Raw genomic sequence first — 22744 nt, 5'->3', positions numbered from 1 at the left:
TGGTCAATATTAACATGGAGATGTGTTGAGGGCGGGACTCTTATCATACCTGAGAAGTTTCGTACAGATCAGACCAAGTACCTTTGATTCATAGCCATCACAATATGGACCTTGACACACAAAATGACAGAAGGGGGTGTATTATAAGGGGGCGTCAATTTCTGACGTGTATGCAAATTTTCGTGAGTTTTCCCATGTGGGAACAGCATAAAAAATGAGCGAACAGTAAAGAAAAATAATAATAATAATAATAATCCTTACGGAAACAATAGGGCCTTGCACCTCAGTGCATGCGGCCCCCTGGTGCATGCACCGGGGACTGCGCATCTTGGTGCTCGGGCCCTAACAAGAAATAGTGGCCCTTAAAGCCTGGTGAACGAACCTGTCTGGTAAAAGGCTTCATATCATTGTGAACTAAGTGTTTGATTACACAGGCTATCAAAATTTGATTTGGGTGATTGCACTAGTTGTTCCAGGGTGTGATGTACTACCATGACCAAACATTGTGGCTCAGCTAACTTTGCTTAAGGTTTCCTTAAACAGCTAAGTGTTTAAGGAAACTTGGAGACAAAACTAAAAAAAAGGCAAAACACTGCATAATTAATGTACTGGTATTTATCACGCAGTAATCTGTTTCTCAAAAACAAACATCATGGAAACAATAATGTCTTCAATAGGTCCCTTACACCAAAGTTATTAAATTTCGAATTTATCTGAATTGAAGTGAAATGTTTTTTTTGATACAATATGTTATGTCAGAAGGCATATGAAATTGAAATTAAAAAAACATATGTAGAGAAACATCTAGGCAGTAAAATATTGATTATAAAAATATGGTCGATGATCTCCAGGTGGCCACTTGTCTCTTTCCATCCAGGAATCAGTCAGAGTCACTGCTGCAGGAGCTGCTGGAGGACTACAGCAGGGACAAACAGCAAAGACATCCTTCAATGAATAACCTTGATCCTCTGAAACTCAGAGTTAAACTCTTTTATCTGCATTAGATTTGAGAAAAGATGAATAAAATCCTATTAATCTTTCAGCTTTCAGCTTTTTGGCCCCAAAATTTGAATAATTTGCCAATATCTGACCAAAAATACATAATTTCCATGATCTCCTCTACGTGGTTTGATCATATTAAGTTGTACAGAACCACTTTTTATGTTTTCTATATTTCAAAGTGTGTAATCAGAATAAAAGTGAATTTCTGGAGCAAACAAAACCAGAAAATCATTTTGAGAAAATCCCTGAATCTTACCCCATGACAGTCCTTTCCTTTCTTGTGGCACTTGCCATGCTTGTGACCATGCTTGTGCTTGTGCTTGTGGCCATGGCCGTGGCCTTGTCCATGGCATTGGCCATGGCCCTGTCCGTATCCCTGCCCTTGGCCATGGCCATAACCAGGCCCAGGTCCGTGGCCATAACCAGGCCCAGGTCCGTGGCCATAACCAGGCCCAGGTCCGTGGCCATAACCAGGCCCAGGTCCGTGTCCGCGGTGGCCTGGATGTGGACCGTGGGGCTGAGGAGGGCAGTTTGGTTGTGGGACAGTGCCTGGAAGATATTGAGGGTAACCCCCTGGCATCTGTTGAGGGTGGTTCGGGTAGCCAGGGGGGTACTGGTTTCCTAAACATTAGGAGAAGTGAGGAATCGGGTATAAGTCAGTATTTAGTAAAAGTGATTATTGAAGCATATTTTTTATGTGAAAGCAGATGTTTACCTTGGTTGTGACCGTACATATTGAATCTTTAGACAAAACAACGGATGCTGAGGAGAAAAAAAGCAGTCTGTCTTTCCATATGCATACACAGTCCTGTCATATTAATGTTACCTAAAGAGCTACAAACCATCAGCAGAGTTTCAGGGGTGAACTTACTGTGAGCTGGAGAGTAGGTCCACAGACACATCCGTCACCTGTCGGCCCTTTATTTATGTGCAGCCGCACCTCAGCTTGAAGCCTCAACTCCCATCAGAACATTTTTCCTCCATGACCTAATTGGGTGTGTGTGATTGTAATCTTTAACATACAGTCATTACGGATGATACACAATCAAATATTTCCTTAGGATACACACAGTCACACCAAAACCTTTGGGATTTTGTTATGTTGAGCTTTTCGTCCTGCAGTCACAGATATTTGGATCATTTGCAATATCATAACATTTGATTGATAAATTGTTTATCTGCCTTTATTAGACAGAATATTGAGTTCATTAATTACATTCATCAAGTTCCTTTTTTATCAGCTGTCAAACACAACTGACTGGCACCAGGCCAGAGGTGCCACATATCTAAAAGTTTCAGTCTGTTGAAGGCAGCGTGGGAAGAGCTGCAGTGTTTGCTTGTCACATGTGTATTTTCAGGGTTAAAGTTTATACAAAAAGGCACCTGACACTACTCTTCACTTGTCAGTGTCAGTGACACAGTTTGCAAGCCTAAATCTTTGATTTCTTGGGTGATGAAACAGGATTCACGTGAATGTACCGGGGAGGTGCAGGGTGTGTAACTGTTAGTGGAAAATATTGTTGGACAAAGGTCTGAATTCAACCTTCCCTGGGTAAATACAGATAATGTCAGTGGACGTTTATTAAGAACACAGAGAAATAAGGAAATTTGAAGTCAAATGAAAAAGAGAATAAAGATGAAAGACATTGTCAAGAGGTCAAAATAATTGCTTTTTCTGTGAATATATTGTTGATTATCAGATGGGAACAATTATGATCAGTGTCTAATGCATGGACAACATACACACTGTCACAAGCAGACTAGTGTTAAAGACTTTTAAAACATAGTGCTGGTAATCCATCTGAGTGGAGTCGGAGACCGGAGCTGTGTTGCTGAGTAGCAATTTAAACCTTCATATTTATACCTCATACAAGATATTACAGTATGTGACAGCTCAACAAGACTCAAAAAAACATTGTGTTGCATTTAATATCCTGGGTTAAAAAAAACACACATCGTTTAAAACATTGGTTGCTGAATAACTGTTTATTATTGGAGGTAGGAGTATGATGGTGTCCAGGTGGTTTCTCTACACATGTAGTCAGAGTCACTGCTGCAGGAGCTGATGGAGGACTACAACAAGAACAAAACATCACCATTTCCTGTATTGATGATTTGTCAATCATTTCAATAGAAGTTATTATTGAAATTCCTAATTGAAAAATTCAATTCATTAGATTGTAAATACAAATCTTGCTTCTTGATAAATGTCAAGAGTAATATTTTTGCCTCTGACAACTCACCAGGGAAGTAACGCTTTACCTGCCAAATGCTCCACTATGGTCACCAGCTAAGTGCTATTGTAGCGCGTCTGCTATTTGCTGCTGGGCAGGTAGCATAGAAGTGGAAAAACTCTGTGACATTGGATCAAAACAGAAAAGCTTCAGCTAACTTCACAGAGACGTCATTTTATATATATATTTCCTGAATAAAAAAGGAAACAAAAATTAAATTATTTTAAAAATTGCAATGTGCGGTTAAACTGTTTCCCACTGCATTTAACATTTTTATTAACTGCTTTTGTCAAAGTAATACGGTTTTAACTTTGGTACTCAAGAGATTTCAGTTTTTTATTGTTCAATAAAATAACTGGATCTTACCCTATGACCCTTCCTTCCTTCTTGTGACAATGGCCATGCATGTGACCATGTTTTTTGCGGCCATGTCTACGTCCGACAGGGCCTGCTCTAGCCATTTTGATGCCCTATGCCAAATTATGACTGATTATGAAGTCACCTTTTGTAGACTCCTATAGGTATGTATTCAGTGTTTCCCATAGGATTTTGAGAGACTGTGGTGGTGGTGGAGGTCAGACTCAGAAGGAGGGTCGGGGGGTATGCTCCCCCAAATCTGGTGAAGTTTGATAGCAATTTAGGAGAGTACATCTATGAAGAACGGTTTGATCTTGTAAACAATTGTGTGCTGTATCTGTATCAGATAATTTTTTCCTCAAATTTCTACAATTCTGTCTGTATTATGATTTTCATTTATTTTACCCCTATCATACCCCTATCAACACACTTGTTGTTTACAGCCAAGAAAGTGCAGTGTTGAATTTGGACATGTTATGACCATGATGGATTTTTAATAAACAGCTGATCAGCGCTCTCGAGCAGTGCAGCAGGGACTCATCAACGAGACACGTTGTAAATCACGACAAAGGTGTGTTGTTCTCCGTGTTCTGTCTGAGTCGAACTCTGAATAATCAGGTGAACTGCTGTTTGTGGCGGCTTCAGAACTCTGAGGACTAAGTCCACAACGCCTCCTCTCTCGTCCCTCGTACCGTCGCCCCGCCACGCCGATCTGTGCAGCCTCACTGGGGATCGTCACTTCTCCCCCGGGTCTCTCGCCCCACCCGGTCGTGCCCGTCCTCGTGCCGCTCCTCCGTTGTACTCTGGTCAACGGGGGAGCGCGGAGCACACTGGTCTCGCTCTCGCCCGCTGCTGCGCTCAAAAAAAAATCACCCTTGCGACCATGGTGTCCATGGCTGTGTCCGTGCCTGAGCCCGAGCCCCAGCCATGGTCATTTCCATGCCCAGGACCATGACCAGGTCCATATCCGCAACCATGCCCTGGTCCATGATCTTGGTCTCCATGTCCTCCACAAGGTGGAGCAGTGCCTGATGGACATGGAGGGTGTAGTTCTGGCACTGGCTGAGGATGACAGATAATTGGAGATAATTGTTCCCTAATGAAAAAAAATACTAAAATGTGTCACAACTTCAGCCAGACTTTAGTTTTTTCATTATCTGTTTCCTGTCTTTGTCACACTAACTCTCATCTCATTTCAGACTCTGCCACTCCCTCCTCCCTTCACCTGGCCTGCCCCACCCCCATAATCACCTGCTCTTCATCACCTAATCAGCTCTGCAGAGTATATATACTGGTCCCTTCTCTCAGTTTTCTTCCAGATTGTCTTGTGGGTCTCCTAGCTCTCCAGCATTTTGTTATTCTGATTCTGGCTGTACCTGTTTTGGCCTGCCACTTTGGACTTTCCTTTGTGCCTGCCCTACTGGATTTGTTTGCTTTGCCGATTGTCTACCTGGTTTGACTTCTGCCTGTCCATTAAACCCTGTTTTTGCACCTGAACTGCTCTGCATCTTCTTTTCTGTTGTGCTATTGCGTTCTTGCCTACCATTTTGTGGACGCCTGACAAAATGGGTGGATCTGATCATTTCCTCTTTTGGTTTTTAGATACATGATTGAAATTTTCAAAAATGTTAAGTTTCACAAGAAGATTTCAGAAGATGTTCTCTCTCTCTCTCTCTGCATTTATTTTTGATGCTGGCTACAGAAAACAAGATGCTGCAAAGTGGCAGTTGCTGAATTTTGTGGTTGGTCAGGCCAAGTTGTTGATTAATAAAAGCAGGAAAGACAAGATAGGAAATGTGTCCGGTCACGAGCTGACACATGTACGTGTCTCTGGTGAGAGCCAGAGTGAGAGTGGACTTCAGGTTCCACTCTCTGATGAACGACATGCAAGAGTTTTTGAATCAGTGGTGTTTCACCACGGCTGTGTGTTCAGTGATGGAGGGAGAACTCATCTTTCACTCTGTTTGTGACCTGATTTATTCTGGTTTTCTGTTATTTTGTTGTATGTTTTTTTTTCTCATTTCATTTGTAGAGGACCGTGATGTTCTCTTGTAAATCTTAAACATTGTTTTTAAAAATCTGTGTGTGTGTGTGTGTGTCAGATATAGCTGCTAGTACTCTTTAAACTTTTTACTTTTTTTAAACTTATTTATACTTGTGTGACGTGTGTAAACATATACTTGAGATTTTGGGCTCTTCTCTGCAACTACAGTTTTTTTCACCACAAGGTGACAAACTATTAGGATGTAAAACTATGAGAATAATATCTGTAGATTCATTGCATCTTTCTAATTGTATTGCCCTTTTTGTCTCATTATTCCAGTCACTTTAAGGATTAGATAACCATTTATATACTATTTACCACCATCCAGTGGTATTATTAAGAATGACACCAATAACACACCCAACTCCACTTCACAAACTCAACTTTTGATTTTGAAATTTTGCGCAGACTGTTTCACTTTACTGCAAACAAACACTCAGAAACATTTGAAAGCCATCATTATCACATAATAATTCCTTACAGTTGTAAAAAGCCCATGTTTTTACTGTGAACTTTATTACATCACAACTTAATACTCAAAACCTGTGAAAGCCTAATGTGTGTTTCAAACATTCTGACAAAAGTAAACAGATGATTGTATAAGCCAAGACGACAGAGGTTTCCTGCTGTCAACCTGCTTCATCCAGAAATCTTCATCTAGTCAGAGTCGCTGCTGCTGCTGCTGCTGCTGCTGCTGCTGCTGCAGGAGCTGCTGGAGGACTACAGGAGGGTTGAACAAACGAGACAGACATTATTATTTCACCAATTAAATCCACTGGAGACAGCTACCAATCTGATTTTGATTTGAATCTATTATTTTGTTATTCTTCATTATTTCAATTTGAGAGTGTGATAATGGCAGTGAGTTATTCAGCTGCTGACAGCAGCTAGAATGAGTTTTTGTCTCTTGTAAATAAATCTTCAGTTTTGGAGCAGAGAAGAGAACAGAAATGAATAAGTGCTCTTCCCATATGATGACTGAAGAGAAGGTACTAAAGCCATCACTTCCCCCATGGCAGCATGTAAGACTGTGGTTGTTCTAAGTGACATCCTAGTGTGGGATGTATGTAACTGTATTAATGTGGAGCATTAAATAAATAACTTGTTATTCAACATGTTATTAATAAAAGAGTATTCCTGTGTCAATTCTGATACGGTTGGAAAGCAAAAACTTTTACAGCTTGTTTGACTATAGATTGCACAATTAAATCTTACCCCATGACAGTCCTTCCCCTTCTTGTGACAATTCTTATGCTTGTGGCCTTGCTTGTGCCTCTTTCTGCACTTGAGTCCATGTTCATGTTTATGCCCGTGGCTGTGGCCACCACCACCATGTCCATGTCCATGTCCATGTCCGCGGCCTCCTTGATGACAGTGTCCTGTAATAAACAACATGTATTACATACTCAATGCATTTGGACAAAAGAGGTGATGATGAGCCAAAAGTCACTAAGTTGTTTACCTCCTTTTGGTCTAGGCATTTTCAAGCCCTAACATTAAAGAGAACAGAAATTAAATTCATTTAAATACATTCACACAGATCTCCAGTGACACAAACATTAATTTGACAAACCTGATATATCAATCAACATTACAAAACATTCAAACATGGAAGAACTGGAACTTGTGTTAAGAAGTAAAATTTAAAAGATCAAAATTATACCAAAAATTAGCCATCCCCCTCTGAACATGCATACATTCCTCTTCAAAGGTTCAGAGGGACACACCATGAGCAGAATTTTAGAGCCCAACTTACCTTGTGCAGGAGAACTGATCCACTGATGGAGTCGTCAGCTGCTGCTCATTTTATGGGCAGCCACACCTCAATCTGAAGCCGTTCATGGGGGGCAGTGCCAGAATTCCCATCAGAAAGTTGTTGTTGTTCTATAAGGGTTTCTTCTGCACCATACAGTGCATGTACATGTAGCCATGAATACAGTGAGGATACGGAATTTAAATTTATTCAATCAACATTTCCATGTTATTTTTAAAACTATTACATGAACTGTTACCTGATTTCCTGCAACACACACAAACACGCATCTTGCATTTATTTGTAGTTCTTTTTGTTCTCTGGAGAGGACAGCGCACTTGACAAGCCTGTTTTACATCTTTTCCTCAGGCAAGCAAGTGTGATGTTATCGGGAAGAAGATATGTATTTATTCTTCTCAAGAGTGAAGATTGAAGATAGACTTGGTTCGAACTCTTCTGTTTTCTTCACACACACACACACACACACACACACACACACACACACACACACACACACACACACACACACACACACACACACACACACACACACACACACACACACACACACACACACACACACACACACACACACACACACACACACACACACACACACACACACACACACACACACACTAGTTAACAAGTGTTAAGATTGTCCAGACTTACAAATATCGTGGAAACTTTTGACACATTTGAAATTTAGTGGAAATACAGCTGTCATCTGCACATCCTCCGTAAACTTTAATTTATTCTTATTATATTGATTGTTGCTGGTTTACATGCATTTGACAATGACAAGCCCCTGTTGCAGCTCAGCTCTGACATGAATGGCAAAACACAAACATGCTTACATCCAGTGGCGCCGTCAAGGGGGGGCGCGGCCCCCATGAAATCATTGGCCCCCCCAGTGGCCCCCTCTGGAGAGTTGCATGGTGGTAAAATGCTTCTATCTCATATTTTACATTGGGTACTATTCATTTAAATCAATAAAGTCTATTTTTATGATAGTTAAATAGTATAGATTGGTCTAAGTACAATAATAAATAAAAACAAATGCAGCCAGGCCAGCAGCTTGTATTTGATATGTACAAGAGCAGCAGAATCATAGTAAATTCTGCTATTATATGAAATTTTACATTAGGTACTATCCTAGTATATTTTTATAATAGTTAAATAGTATAGTTAGGTCTAAGTGTCACAGGTTTGAAGGAGCAGGGCCAAAATAAAGGATGAAGGTAAGAAGGGAAAAAGAGTATTTAATATCTAAGGTAACAAAAAACAGACTTAAAATAAACAAAATCCAACTCTCCAGACCTCAAATCCAAAACTCCAAGCATAAAAGAATTTCATGAAATTCAGTTCAGTTCAGCTTTTAGATTGTCTACTTGTAATAACAAATGAAAGGAAGTTAGGTACAAGAAAGTCAGTTAACCTTTGTATACTTATAAATGCAGTTGCACTATGTCCTTCTACTTTTTGAAATTTGTGCCATTATATTTTTAGTTGACAGCTGTGGATTGGCCACTGTTATATATCCTTATTTGTTTCAACCCTTTCTAAGATTCTTTCATATTTTTTATACTTGTATTAATTTAAGAGTTGTTGTCTGTGTAAATCAGTTTTTTATCCAGAGAAAAACTATATGTGGAAAAGCCGAGGGTGAGGCAGATTAAAACCAGTTTACTATCAGCACCTGGGCATGCCTACAATGGGAAGCACAAGATTAACCAGTTACATTGTCTTGTGTATTGTTTGCCTGTTTCCAAGCATGCTGTGACTGAAAAGACCCACAGTATGCTTCTTCACGCACCTCAGCTACACAAATAAACACCTACAATCTATCGGAGACACTCCCATGACATTGCAAAAGATTTCTCATGAACACACCTTTAATGCCTTTAAAAACTCTGGTGTATCAGTGAAAACACAGGCGGTGAAAGGGCAAAAACATGAGGGTTTGGTAAGTAAATACTTCTCAGGATCAGGGGGCCCTATATCATTCTGCCAAACTCGTTTGTTTATATTTTTTTGCATAAGTAACAAATTGTCCTGCATGTCCTGACTAAACAGCTAAATTACTTATTCCAAGCAGTAAAAATGCTTTTATTTCCTTATGTGCTTTGTGTCTGATACAAAACATTGTTACACAATCTAGGATGCATTCACTGAAGACAGTAAACATAATTATAGCATTAAAAAAATGCTTTTATACACTTTATAAACCAGAGCACATTAACAGGGCATCTTGGAAGGCGGCAGGTGATCACAAAAGCTGTGTTAGGAGTAGCTCCGGTGGATGAGCTATGCTAGAATGTCAACATAGAAAAAAATGCAAGATTGAAATGTGCTACTTCAACTGATGAATTCAACTCTGAATCTCTGAACCTTAAACACAGCTTAAGTGCCAAAACAGTCAGAAAGTATACACTTTCTTTTGATTGTCTGAACTTGCCGGAAAACATCGTTTTCTCATTCAACCACATAGTCGTGCCTTTAAAAGGTCTTTAGAGCTTGACCTTCCCGGCTAGCGGACTGCTGGGGTAAAGTGTTGAGAAGCGGCCAAGGGTCCAGACTGGGAACACATTTCTGTAGGAGGTGTAGCTGATGGCACAGCTCTTATTGAACACGCCTGCGATATTTTCCTGGCGAGGTGAAAGGAATAGAACACCACATAGCAAAGCCTGCATCATATTTCATATTCTCAGGGTATTTATTTGATATAATCTCGTTGAATAAAAGAGTTAACTATTTACAATTAATATATAACGTGTAGGTAAGTAAATAAAACGAATAAAAAGGACTCACCTGTGGCCAGTCTCCATTAGGTAGCTGCTTGTCAATCAGTAGCTGTACTCCTCTCTCAATGACCTGCCTGTCAGGATGCCTGGTTACACACACAAGCAACTGAATATTAATAAATTATTTTGTTTGGATGTAATTCCTTTTGTTTTAACTAGACTGATATCAATGATCTCCTCGTAGTCAGGTGAATAAACCATTTAGATACGTTCTACAGCACAACATGCATATGATCAGCAAATACCTAAATTATATTCATCCTCACGGTACATTACACAGGCCTTTAGTCAATATTTGAGCTGTCATGCAATATAAGCTGTTGCAGATGCTTTTTGTCATCTGATCTAATGCTCAGGAATACAGGCTGGCATAGCCGGGCCAATGGTGGAGTCTAATTTTACTGCAGTGACTGTCTTCCACCAAGGGGTGTAAAGGAGAATGAGTACTATTGGTCATAAAGCTATATTAACAAGGCGACAATGTCTTGTCCAAATTTTCTTAATTTTAATATATGCTATTTTAGGTTCCTATTCCATTTCATATACTTCTTTTCCTTTTGTTTTTACTTCCTCTCATGCACTCTTTTTAATGCACTTCACCTTTTAATTGAATATATTATCTTTTATCTTCTTTTATCTGCTCATTTGTATAGCACTTGGAATTGCCACTGTGTATGAATTGTACTATATGAATAAACTTGCCTTGCCTTATTATTATAATATTTATTACTATTATTCATGTTTCATTAGTCATGTTTTTTTTTCAACAGCATTACATATTATTATCATTATTTTTTTTTTTTTTTAAATTCGCCCATAACCGACTCCATTTCTGCTAGAGATGTCTTCCTGTTAAAGAGTTTTGAAAAAGTTTATTTTCTCAACTGTCGCCAATGTATCTTGTGATTTGGCACAAACAAAATTTAATTGAATTTCAAGTACATTCGATGTAACTAAAATCAGATCATCTGAATCTAACAACGTGCAATATAAACTTAAAACAGTTACTCCACCAAACCCAAAACCATCACATCCAGTCTGATCACATATTGATCCAACACCAAGTCATTGAGTGGAGGGCTTCACTTACCTGACAGCCATGAGGCCTAACAAAGCCCAGCAGGTGTTGTGGATCTGAGCAGTGCTGCTCTGGATGTAGCACCGCTGCTCACACGACTCAAAGTCCTCCCCCCACCCACCGTCTGGCATCTGCCGGTCCAGTAGGAACTGACAAGCTTTCTGCACCTCGACACACACATCCCTGGTTAACAGAGGGATGTAGGCTAGTAGTTAATGGGTGTCCTGTCTAGCTTGTTCAGCCCTAGTGAGATTTCAGTGAGCAGTCGTCTGTGATCAGCGTTCAGAGCTCTTACTTGTCCTCGTAGACGTGACCCATGCAAGCATAAGCCTCAAGGCCAAACCATATGCCATATGTGAAGCACACGCCCCAGGACCTGAGCACAAGCAGAAAAGATTGAGCTTGACCTGTCGATTAAGGAAGATATCAGACAGTAAATCATATGTGTGTGTGTGTGTGTGCTCACCCTTCCCATGATCCATCTGGCCGCTGCACCCTCCTGCAATACTCCAGTCCTTCTCTCAGAGTGGACCTGATGAAGAAACAACAGACTGTTTCACAGCATTCACCTCTTCCCTGATGAGTTTTAATCCCAAACTTGACAAGAACTGAGAAATTATTGAGGTATCAATTTATTTTAAGTGGATTCCTATCGCAAAATGTCATTTTAAAGGGCCCATATTATGCCCCCTTTTACACAAGTTACATTGGTTTTCAGGTGTGTGAACTACATGTCTTTGCCATTCCATGTCAAAACACCTCAAGGATCAAGGTACACAGAACCTCCTCTTTCTGTATAAACAGCCCTGTGAGACTACGGTCGATTCCAGCGCTTTCCTGCTCACTCCTCGCCCCCCTCCCTTCGTGTTCTGCAAAGCTCCGCCTCGCTCCGCCTCGCTCCTCCCCGCGTCTGCTGCGCAACTACGGCGTTGCGCTGCCATGACAACAGTCGCACGTAACAAGGCACATACACGACGTAGAGACCCGGGAGGCCCAGAACACATTCTCCATCATTACACACAGAGCACGAGGGGCTGGGCGATAGAACGTTAACGACATCCCGGCCGCGAGTCTAGCAACGCCGGCAGCCGCGAGAAAATGATGGCGTAGAGGCGATCTGTTTTTCCGCACTTCAAGGGGGGAGGTGCTGCTCAGGTTGGGGGCGTGGTCGCCCCAGTAGCAGGAGTCAACTTACGTCACTTGACGCCCGGGCTGTGAATGGCTCGTTTACAGACCGTCTGCACGATCAACCCAAACCACGAATCAACGACTCATTGTTTTCTTTTCATTCTCCGTGGAATGGCAGACACCCCAGATAACCAAATACACGTGGAGGCAGGCTGAAAAGGTGCCTGGAGCATAATATGGCCCCTTTAAAGCCCATTTCCGATAAGATTCATGAATCAACAACCGTAAATATAAATTATTTTCCATAAACCCGTTCTTTTCCATCAAAGAAATATGTGCTCAAAGAATGTTTAATAGAGGCAGAGAAAGCCATTTGAGTTTGAAATTAGCTTTGCTAAGTGTTATGCACATTTCATTCAGTCATTTTAGTCAAGTGTTTCATTCAGAAACAGAAATGATTTTACCCCCATGTGTACATTATTATACGTATTGTAGTTTACCTTATCTCCTCAGCACGGTGTTCAGGGTGGACCTTCTGGAAGTGCCAGAGAGCCTGCATTACCGCTGACGTGCACTCCACATAGGTGTAATCAATCATGATGTCACCTGTTCGTGTGTGTGAGAGACGGAGCGAACTGATAAAATATCACATTTCACAACATACTGCAGGATGCTTAGAATTGCTTTAACATGGAAAATGACAATATTAAGCCATTTGCCCTTTGATACCAAAGAGACCAGTGCGTTGAAAGAAGACTGAAATGTCATGTCTATATTTGACTCTGTGTTTCCTTTTTCATATCTGCATATTTGCACGTTGAGTCACACTGACATTCCTGTGTGCATTAAAACCACTGAACAGTGACCGGGGTTCCAACACTAAAGACTGATAAATCAGGAGTCAACTATTAAATATGGAAAGAGTCAGCAAGAAATGAATAGGGTGACTTTGTGCCACGTCTTTTTCTACACCTACACTACATTGTGTAATGTCACATATTGACACTAATGTTTTAAGACTTAACATATTTAGCGCATGCACCGCCCTGAGTGGCAGTAGTTGCAGCAGCTCTTGCTCACCGCATAGCATTTTCACTTTTTAAAATAGTTTTTGTTGAGTTTTATTTCTAATATTTCCAGCGTGTTAGTTTGTTGTAACATCTTTGCACTATGGAGACCAAAGTCGCAGTTTTTGTTCTGGTCTTTCTTAACAAATGTGCAATACTTACTCTCCTTATGCAATTATTGTTACTGCATTGTACATAGTAATTATATATATTTATATTTTTTACATATCTGTTGCTTGCTTTTTAAAATATTTTGCTGTCCACTTTGCTGCTGTGACATTCAAATTTCCATGTTGTGGGATGAATAAAGAAATATCTTAATCTTAGGTTATAACTGATAGTGAAGCATCTAACAGTGAGATGGGTATAGAGGGTATGGGTATAGTGCTGGCAACGTACTCACCGAATACCTCAGAGGGGTTGAGCAGCTCCAGGAGTCTCCCTCCTCTCTTAGTTTCATAGGTGGCAAATCCACCATCTGAGTTTTTCATGCTCAGAAGCTCCAGGGAGAGAAGAGACACGTAGTTAAAAAAAGACTCCAATACTGAAGGACTACAGTAGCAACTTGTCTTCTGGAGACTACAAAGAGGGACTACTGGTTATAGTTAAGACTGCAGTCTGAGTTTGTTTTGTGTATGGATTAAACAAATGGGGTATAACAAATGTATTCATGATATTAAGATGTACAGAGGGGTAGATGTACATCTACCCCTCAGTACATTGAGATATACTACTTCACCTATTTCAGTCTTGTTGCTATGCTAAGTTAGCTTACAGGGATAAAAATGGCGACAGTGTCAAAAGATCTGGAGTACATTGGCATATGAAAATGAAAAAAAGGTAAATTAATCTTGAATTAGTTTTTGTCTGTGACTCACCACATTGACAGCATCATATAGACGCTCAGTGGGGACAGGCTGGCTGATGGATGGACAAAGCTCCTGCAACAACATCACTGACTTCAGGCCCTCGGCTGTGCAGTCAGCCACAATCCAACCACAGTCAAGGGTACTGAAGGGGAAGCCTCCCTACGAGAGAAAAACAGGGTTTTGTAGTACAGTGGAAGTATGTTCTTTTAAATGGGCCATTTCTGACCGCCTAACTTCTAGAGGCATTTTTTTCTGTGGTTTGAGACTAATGGGAACAGGTTTTTGTGAGTTTTACCTTGTTCATCTGTCTGTAGTACTTCTGGTATTCAGGAGGATTCTCAGGAATCTGGTGAAGTGGAAAGGGATCAGGCATAAGAATTTGTATTTGAAAGCAGTGGATATTCATATTACATGTTTATCATACCTGAATGTTCTGGATATATCCAAATATATGTATGTCTTTTTTTGCATGATAATGAAAACCATGTAACTTTTGTTTTTCTTTTTTAAATGAAACATGAATGAGCTTTTGGAGCAAGTGAGACGCATGTTAATTCCACCTGTGTGATGGTGAGAAACTGATGGGCGTCTTGGAGGCATTCTGCTAGCCTTGGGGTGTCCTGGGCTCCAGCCTGAAAGAACCCACCAGACAACTGGTTATAAACTGCTACATGATAAGATTCAGTAAGGATTTAAAATGCTGTAACCACTGTCAGAACAAGAATGACCACATTTTAACATACCACACCTGTCCTTTGTATATGCCAGCTTGCTTGCATTAACAGTAAACAAAAACTAGTGTGAGAGAACAGTTGCGCTACCTCAAGGAAAGCCTGAACAGCAAAACAAGTGTCCCAGAGTTGAGATCCGTTAGTCCCCTGCGCAGAATAAAAAATGGACACAAAGGACAAACACTGAGGTTAAGTTATATATGAACTGACCAGATGCACTGAAACTCTTATTCCAGGACTGAATACAAAGTATGGAACCAGCTGTAGTTCCAAAACACAGCTCAGCTTTAACACGACTGTGACTTATGTCCATGTGTACACTGGCACTGGACATAAAAAAATCTCACCTGCATTTTCATGCCGTCCAGTCCCAGCCTAAAACACAGAGAACTAACCATTATTTAATCAGCAGTCTACTTTCATGCGCACAATTGCTAAGGATTTATTACTACCAGAGAACTTTTGACATTACACATGTAGATTGCAATGTCTAGCACAAGAACTTCCTGAACAGCTAATTGAGCATTAATAGTTTGTACGTTTGTTTTATTAAAAAGTTGTTGAGTTGTTAGAGACTGTTTGCCTGACCAGAGGTAGTCTGGGATCCTGGACACATGCTCCTGAAAGACTGGAGAGGAGGGACCATCGACATACCAGCGAACCAGCATATTGATAGTCTTAGAGATCTGAGGAGAAGCCAGAACTTCATGTTAATATACACACACACACACTTTCTTTAACAGTGCCAGTCTAAATAAGACGATTTTTAAAAGCCGGAGAGAAATAAAATGTAGCTGTCACATCTTGACTTAGTTTTATGCCATTTCTATTTTGTTTAAGTTTGTCTTTGCATACACTGTACATAGCCCATATTTGATTCAATCTGTGTTCTTTGTTTTGGCATGCCAGTGTATTTATTACCGGTCCGATGCTGATGCATTTAGTGAAGCGGTCGTCAGCCTGGATGTGGTCATACAGCTCTTTGACAGCCATTTCTCTCAGTGTGCTGCTGTGATGGGCTTCGTACACATTTAACACCTCTGCAGGGAAACAGAGTCACAAGGTCAAGGGATGGGAAACAGAGTCACAAGGTCAGGAGAGGAATTCAAAAGGAAAACATTTTATAATACATCCTATAGCCAGTGATACACCTAATGTTTTTTAATTAGTCTCCTTTGAGTTGAGAAAATTTCTTCTGTGCAAATTTATTGACAAAAATTTAGATTAATTGTAATAGCATAAAAAATGTCCTGTTATTGTTCATGACATAGTTCCTGTTTTACAGCAACATTTATCTGAAGGCGCTGGTTTATCATCAAGATGCACAGTGTGCTGTGCAAACCTACTGTAGGCAAAGGTGAGCAGTGTGCTGTGAGGTTTGTACATGTCACATGCGGCTACGTTGTTCCTCTGAGCAGGCCAGTTGATGGTGGCATAGTCTTGGAGATACAGCTCCTACACAACAAAAGAACACGACATGTACATTATAAACTGATCAAATACATAAATATATTAAGGGAAACACTCATATTTCAATTAAGACGTGGTCTGTGTCTGATCTCATCACATTGCAGCCTTGGATACTCCTACACTAACACAGATAGCTTTCCACTCAAAATGCCAAAGTGTCCTTGGGCAAAAAACCCAACTTGCCCCTGACAACTGTGTTGTTAGCATGTGAATAAGATGCACGACTGAGATACATAGCAAAGAAAATTTCTATGTAAACACAGTCTATTAACCATATAGATAAGGTGTAGAAAAATAACAAACATTCCATAAAGGGCACAACGGCTCACTGAATGGTATGATGGATATGAACATGATTTGAATCATATGCGGAGGCTTGTGGTCAAATAATAATGTTAATTGAAAGTCCATTGGTTTTAGGCAACTTATCGGACAAAATAAGTAATCTCAAGTCGTCACCTTTAGAAAATGTTCAATCAACAAAGAAAAATTACTGATCAATCATATTGATATATCAGTTGCAGCGCAACAATCAAAATTGATTACACATAATTTAAGTAGTGCTGCATCGTGAGGCAATCATGATGTCATGGCTTTAAGAATTAAACACAACCAGCAATGACAACTGAGCCAACACAAAGGGGAAGGAATACTTTCTAAATTGATTGAGCTCTAATGACTTGGCTGTGATAAAGAGTATGGTGCCCCCTTGTGGGACAGTTTGGCTCCAGCACCTGTCTGAGGCTCAGGACCAGGGAGTCTTCCTCAGCTGCCAGTCTGACAGCATAGCAGTAGCTCATGGGGAGGTAGACCTGGCGACAGTGACACCACAGAGTTGAGGGGTGGGCTGGCATCCAAGCAGGGAACAGCCTGGAACAGACAAATAAACAAACATCGTAGAGGGAAATGCAAAGGAAAACATTTTCACTCTGCTGCCATAAATATTTAACAGGAACAAAGGCAGCTGCCCAAGTGAAATCCTGTTTTTCTGCACTGTAAACAACAGTGATTCAGCTTGTTCCATGTTCTGCTGATGACCTGATGTCATAGCAGATCATCTGGTTCACAAGGCAGTGCTGCCATTTATATCTTCAACTGTGGCAACAGCAGTTTGCATGGGAGAAAGAGATGATCATCACAGTACCTTCAAAATGTCAGAATAACATAATCTTTGCAATGGTGCAGCATAATAATGTTTTCCCTGACCTCAGCTGAAACCCTGAAGCTTTGTGTGTGCAATTAAAGCAGGGCTGAATAATGGGATGTTATCCCATCCAGCTTACCACATCTCTGGTAGGAGTGTGTTCATTCCCTCCCAGCTGTAGACATTTAAAATGGCCAACCAGAATTTACCCCACGAGGGAATCCCAACTGCACCGCCTGACCAAAAAAACAAACAAACAAACAGGTACACTGACATGGTTATCATTATAAGCATCACCTCACCTGCAATCATCTTGCATTAAATTTGCAGGAATATATAAAAACACAAAGGAATAACCTATTTTCCTGGATTTGTGATGCCAATAAGTGTTACCAGTATATAAAGATGGGTGCTGTGGCTTCATTAATAACATACTTTGTGTTTTATAGAGCTTTTCTTTTAGGTATCATTTGAACTTATTCCTCCCCACCTTTGCCGTGCAGGTTATTCCTGGCTTTTACCATATCTGGATCGTCAGGCTCTACTCCAAGGATCCTTTGTGAGATGTAACTCAGTGCTGTTCCAAAGACGGTCGACTTATCTTCAATATGTCTGCAGAAAAACAAAACGCACACTCAGATTGCTGCATTGATCTATAGAGACTCTGACACTGTATCATTTTAGGCATTTCACCTGTAAATGTTTTTTTAGCAGTGGGATGAATAAACACTGAATTACAGTGTTTTTGTGGCAGTTTAATAACAGTGACACATATGTAGATGCTTGTTCCATAAGTTTTCTGTGTTTTTCAGAAATAAGATGACAAAACTATGCTTGCAAAGGTGTCAAAAGACATTTTTCAACTTTTGATGGTTGCCTTCCCCCTAAATGACAGTCGGCATAATGTCTGTCTACTACCTTTGCCGGTTTCAGTGAGAAATACTAGAAACGTGACATAATTTAAGTAGATGCATATCAGAGATAATGCATGCGTGAATAAGACGAAAAAGTGCGATAGTGACTTACAGACCCCATCCTCCATCTGGCAGCTGAACGGAGCGCAAGTACCTCACCATCTCCTTCTTCCAGGCCTCGGGCAGAGGTATTTTAGCCACGTGACATGTAATCAGGAGGCCTGAGGAGCACACAAATGGGTACACAGGGAGAGAGAGACAGAGACAGAACCACTTGCATTAAAAACTGGCATCATGAAATCCCTTTGCCGTATTCTGTTTACTCTAACAGCTCCAACTGCACCTTTTTACCTCCACATAACACCATAAGTTGTTACAGATATAAATTGTTGAGGAATTTCTGTCCTCTCCTGAGAAACTGCAATGATGAGCGATCTCACGCACTATGCAAGGACATTACTATGGCAAGCTAAGGCAGTTGGTGGGTAACTGAAGGCTATCTCGGGCGTGTCATAGTCGCGGAATTTGTGCAAAACACATAGTGGTGAATGCAGTGTGTTACTATGGAAATAGCTATTCTGTTTGTTAGAATACGACATGACTCCGACAAAGCTAAATACACCTACAGAGACCGGAGATAGGCAGATTGTCTTGTGATGCCATACACTGATCACCTTGTTGATCTTTGTAACGAACCACAAATCTACTTGATATATATTGAGCTCTTATAATAAATACTTCTGCTTAAGACATCCACGGTTTCCGTCTTCCTGATTCAACTGCATCAATTTTTCCCTCACATAAATCACTATCTATATGAGATATAGTCACTCAGAGACTGTCTGTTAGAGACTTGAAGTTTGCATGCATTCTGTAACTATTAGAAATCACATCTCCTGATGTCATTAAAACAGTGACTGCCAGCATCTTTGAAAGCACTATGACAGGAGGGTGACAAATTCTACACGTAGTGGCTTTAAACTTAATGTACCGATTATGTGCCACTGCATTTTTCAGGTATGAAATGAAAGGGCATGCAGAAGAAGCTTTGTCCTACCTGGGAGCAGGAAGAGGGGTCCGCCGTAGTCGCCCGCCCAGTGACCGTCCTCAGCCTGGAGGTGACTGTAGAAGTGCATACCTTTCAGAGCAACATCCACAGCCGTGTGGGCAGTGGGGGAATCAGAAACAAAGGTATTCTAAAGAGAGATTAGAGGATTAGAAATTAACAGTACATTTCATCAATGTACAACAAGGACTTCTATTCTACTATATTATACGAAAGTGTAATTTATTGTTGTGACGAAAGAAGTGTAGATCTTGTCTGTTTTTTTTAGTTTTTTTTTTACAGTTGCTCAAAACTGAGGAAAGATTTGTAATCTAAGTTGATCCCACACTTATAAAATAGCAAGTGGCAAGTATAACGATGTATAGTCAATAATCTGATGTGTTCAATCCCACCATATGATCTCTATATATGGTTACCTACATAGCGGATACAAAAAAATAGAGGCCAACTGATAAATGGACTATGGTAAATGGATTATATTTATATAGCGCTTTTGTAGTCTTATTGACCAATCAAAGCGCTTTACAGGACAAGTCACATTCACCCATTCACACGCTCCACTCCGGATACAAAACCTTGACCCTTCACCCCTCCAGGACCAGGCTGTGCACTATTGGGGATCGAGCCTTCTGCTCAGCCGCTCCTCGCCTGTTGAATTCCCTTCCAGACCACCTGAATGCTCCACAAAGCACTCTCTCTTTTAACAAGGGCCTAAAAACCTTTATTTTTAAACAAGCATTCCCCTATATTTTGTACTTTTTCTTCTACCCATGTTTATTCTTTTTAAACCTATTTATTTTATATTTCTTTTATCTTGATTTTACTCTGTAGCACTTTGAGATTGCTTTTAGCAATGAAAAGTGCTCTATAAATGAAATGTATTATTATTTTTATTATTATTATTATTATTATTATTATTATTATTATTAAGTGTCTTGCCTAAGGACACATCGGCATGAGGACTGGGGGAAGATGGGATCGAACAGCCAACCCTTGGGTTAGAGGACGACCGACTCTACCTCCTGAGGAGAAACAGATTGGTCTTTCAAAGACATATCAGTATTATGTTTGCCAACATGCCAAGGTATGAAAACGTTTATTTTATAGAGAAAACAATGCAGAAAAAGAATACATATAAATACATACACATACATAACACACAAGTGCTTATAGATAGTAAATATTAAGTTTTAACTGAGCTGAGCTGTTATTATGTACGCCCTACCGGGGAGATCCAATGTAGAACGGCACTTGAACAGTACACATGCAGGTCTGAAACTGCTGGCACCATTTTGTGATTTACTGGACGGAATTTCCTCTGTACAGTTATGTCCACTCCATCTTCCTAACCACATTTGACACGAAGGAAGACAGGAGGTCCTAACTTTACCCTTATAAAAAAAAAAAAAAAAAAAAAACAACAACAAAAGATGAAAAACCCACCGTGTCTATGCCTAGCGAGTGGGCTTCCAGCATGGTCTGCGCTCTGTCTGGGGTTTCCTGTTCCTCAACATAACGCCAGGTCTGCCTGCCCTCCATATTAGTCAGCCTCCAGCGGCTCAGGTCTGTGGCAGGCTCCGTCCTGTACGGCCCCCCTCGCCTCCGCAGGTGCCTGGAAGAGGCCGCTAGTAATTTAAATTTGTAGTACTTCTACCTCATTTTATATGCAATTCTGTGCTCAAAAGTATTTATTTTTGCTAAAAGTAATATTTTCTCAGCGGGTCAGAAGTGAATCCAATAACATAGGAGATGATACTGTTACCTATGCCTATGTGCAAAGGTGTGACAATCCAAAACTGGGCAGAGAATATGAAGCAAGAAAGGAGAGAATATTCATTAGAAAGGTTCTGTTTCCTCCCTGTTCAATTATGCTAGGTGTGATAGTCAGTCTTCACAAAACCATTTTTTCTTTTACAATATATTCCAACCTGATTTAAACCATTGTGAAGCTTATAAGCAACAAATAAATGTCTTTGTTGGCTTGTAGGTGCTTTTTTTAATCATCTTTTACTCCATCATCATCAGTGCTACATTGTTTCTACTTGCTACCTCCCATAAAAGATTTCAACAGTCCAACCTGTTATGGGAGAGAACACAGTTCACAGGTGAGACAGTTTGAGCACCTTTCTCAAGATGAGGTACATGTAGAATAAATTTGGAACCAACAGTATCTGGTTCCAAGCACATTTATAGTAACACATATACTTGATGTGAGTATCAACATTCGTACTCATTGTGCAGCAGAATGCCTCCTGTCAGTGTTTTTTATTACACTATAATTTGATTATAATTGTTAATGAATTAGTGTAACTGTAATTTAATTTGTAGCTGCCTGAGCTGGAGCTACTTTCAACAACTCTATTATTTGAGTTGTTTAAGCCACATCACGTTATAAACTGAAGACAGGTTTTGAAAGTAAAAGCTGAATCTACACAGTAACTAGCATATACAGCAGTCAAATGAATAGTAGATTAGCATAAATAGTATTTACTAACTGCACTTAAACACAGTTGCTCGTGAGTAAATGTACACAGTTAAATGTCCACCAATTAATTTAATAAAAGCAGTGAGTTATTGTTACTGGCAGCACTTACTGAAAAACACTCCGGGTTTATTACAACTTTTAGAGCTGTGTTCAATCCCAAATACATTAGTTCAACATTCTTCACAACAATTAATCACCTCCTTTAGCTTTCACATTAGTATTACATGTGAAATCTTGGAGTAATACTTTCAGCGACATTAAATTTATAATATATATAGATATATACTCACGTTCCTTCACTCATAGCTGTGGATGAAAGGCAGAGTTAAAGCCTCCTCTGAACTGAATGAGTGTTTCTTTTCATATGCTGTGAAACTCTGCCCCTTCTGCCTGGTTCATGGGAACTGTAGTGCTTTGTAGACACCACACATCAGTGTGCAATTCAGTCCCCACTACATTACCCAGAGAACACGGCGGTGCCTTCCGAGGAGTTTTCCACATGGAGAGATATGAGCAGACACCCAGCTGACCAATCACGAACCGACTGGGCGGAGTCGTAGGTGGGCCCGCCGTGAGGTCCTCCAATCAAAGCAGTTCC

At 40.3% G+C, this 22744-nt stretch overlaps 2 protein-coding genes across 6 annotated transcripts; both read right to left on the bottom strand.

Moving 5' to 3' along the window:
• Positions 1-600: 600 nt before the first annotated feature.
• LOC124851010 (holotricin-3-like) lies at positions 601-1979 on the bottom strand. The gene is made up of 4 exons (XM_047337508.1): positions 1874-1979; positions 1718-1764; positions 1259-1623; positions 601-916 (listed from the first exon to the last, which is right to left on the bottom strand). The coding sequence occupies exons 2-4, from the start codon at positions 1734-1736 to the stop codon at positions 881-883; spliced, it is 420 nt and encodes a 139-aa protein (XP_047193464.1). The 5' UTR covers positions 1737-1764; positions 1874-1979; the 3' UTR covers positions 601-880.
• A 4048-nt stretch (positions 1980-6027) lies between these two features.
• Positions 6028-22586, bottom strand: lss (lanosterol synthase (2,3-oxidosqualene-lanosterol cyclase)). 5 transcript variants are annotated; one of them, XR_004784337.2, is made up of 26 exons: positions 22437-22586; positions 21105-21273; positions 19653-19791; positions 18708-18816; positions 18172-18293; positions 17821-17917; positions 17272-17407; positions 16414-16522; positions 15989-16107; positions 15656-15753; positions 15415-15442; positions 15158-15214; positions 14897-14968; positions 14632-14682; positions 14346-14495; positions 13871-13967; positions 12901-13006; positions 11739-11804; positions 11568-11648; positions 11285-11455; positions 10202-10280; positions 7650-7853; positions 7394-7536; positions 7100-7127; positions 6853-7016; positions 6028-6357 (listed from the first exon to the last, which is right to left on the bottom strand). XR_004784337.2 is itself a non-coding variant. In XM_035604120.1 (22 exons), the coding sequence occupies exons 1-22, from the start codon at positions 22448-22450 to the stop codon at positions 9901-9903; spliced, it is 2247 nt and encodes a 748-aa protein (XP_035460013.1). In that variant the 5' UTR covers positions 22451-22586; the 3' UTR covers positions 7963-9900. The 5 variants fall into 5 exon arrangements, 3 of the variants coding, with proteins under 3 accessions (XP_035460013.1, XP_035460012.1, XP_035460014.1); XR_004784336.2 differs by having other exon boundaries at positions 7394-7853; XM_035604120.1 differs by lacking the exons at positions 6028-6357; positions 6853-7016; positions 7100-7127; positions 7394-7536; positions 7650-7853 and adding an exon at positions 7963-10077.
• Positions 22587-22744: the final 158 nt, after the last annotated feature.

Source organism: Scophthalmus maximus, chromosome 14 (assembly GCF_022379125.1).
Source record: "Scophthalmus maximus strain ysfricsl-2021 chromosome 14, ASM2237912v1, whole genome shotgun sequence".
Lineage (NCBI taxonomy): Eukaryota > Metazoa > Chordata > Actinopteri > Pleuronectiformes > Scophthalmidae > Scophthalmus > Scophthalmus maximus.
The sequence above is the reverse complement of the archived record's forward strand: the minus strand, read 5'-3'. Positions and strand labels throughout refer to the sequence as shown.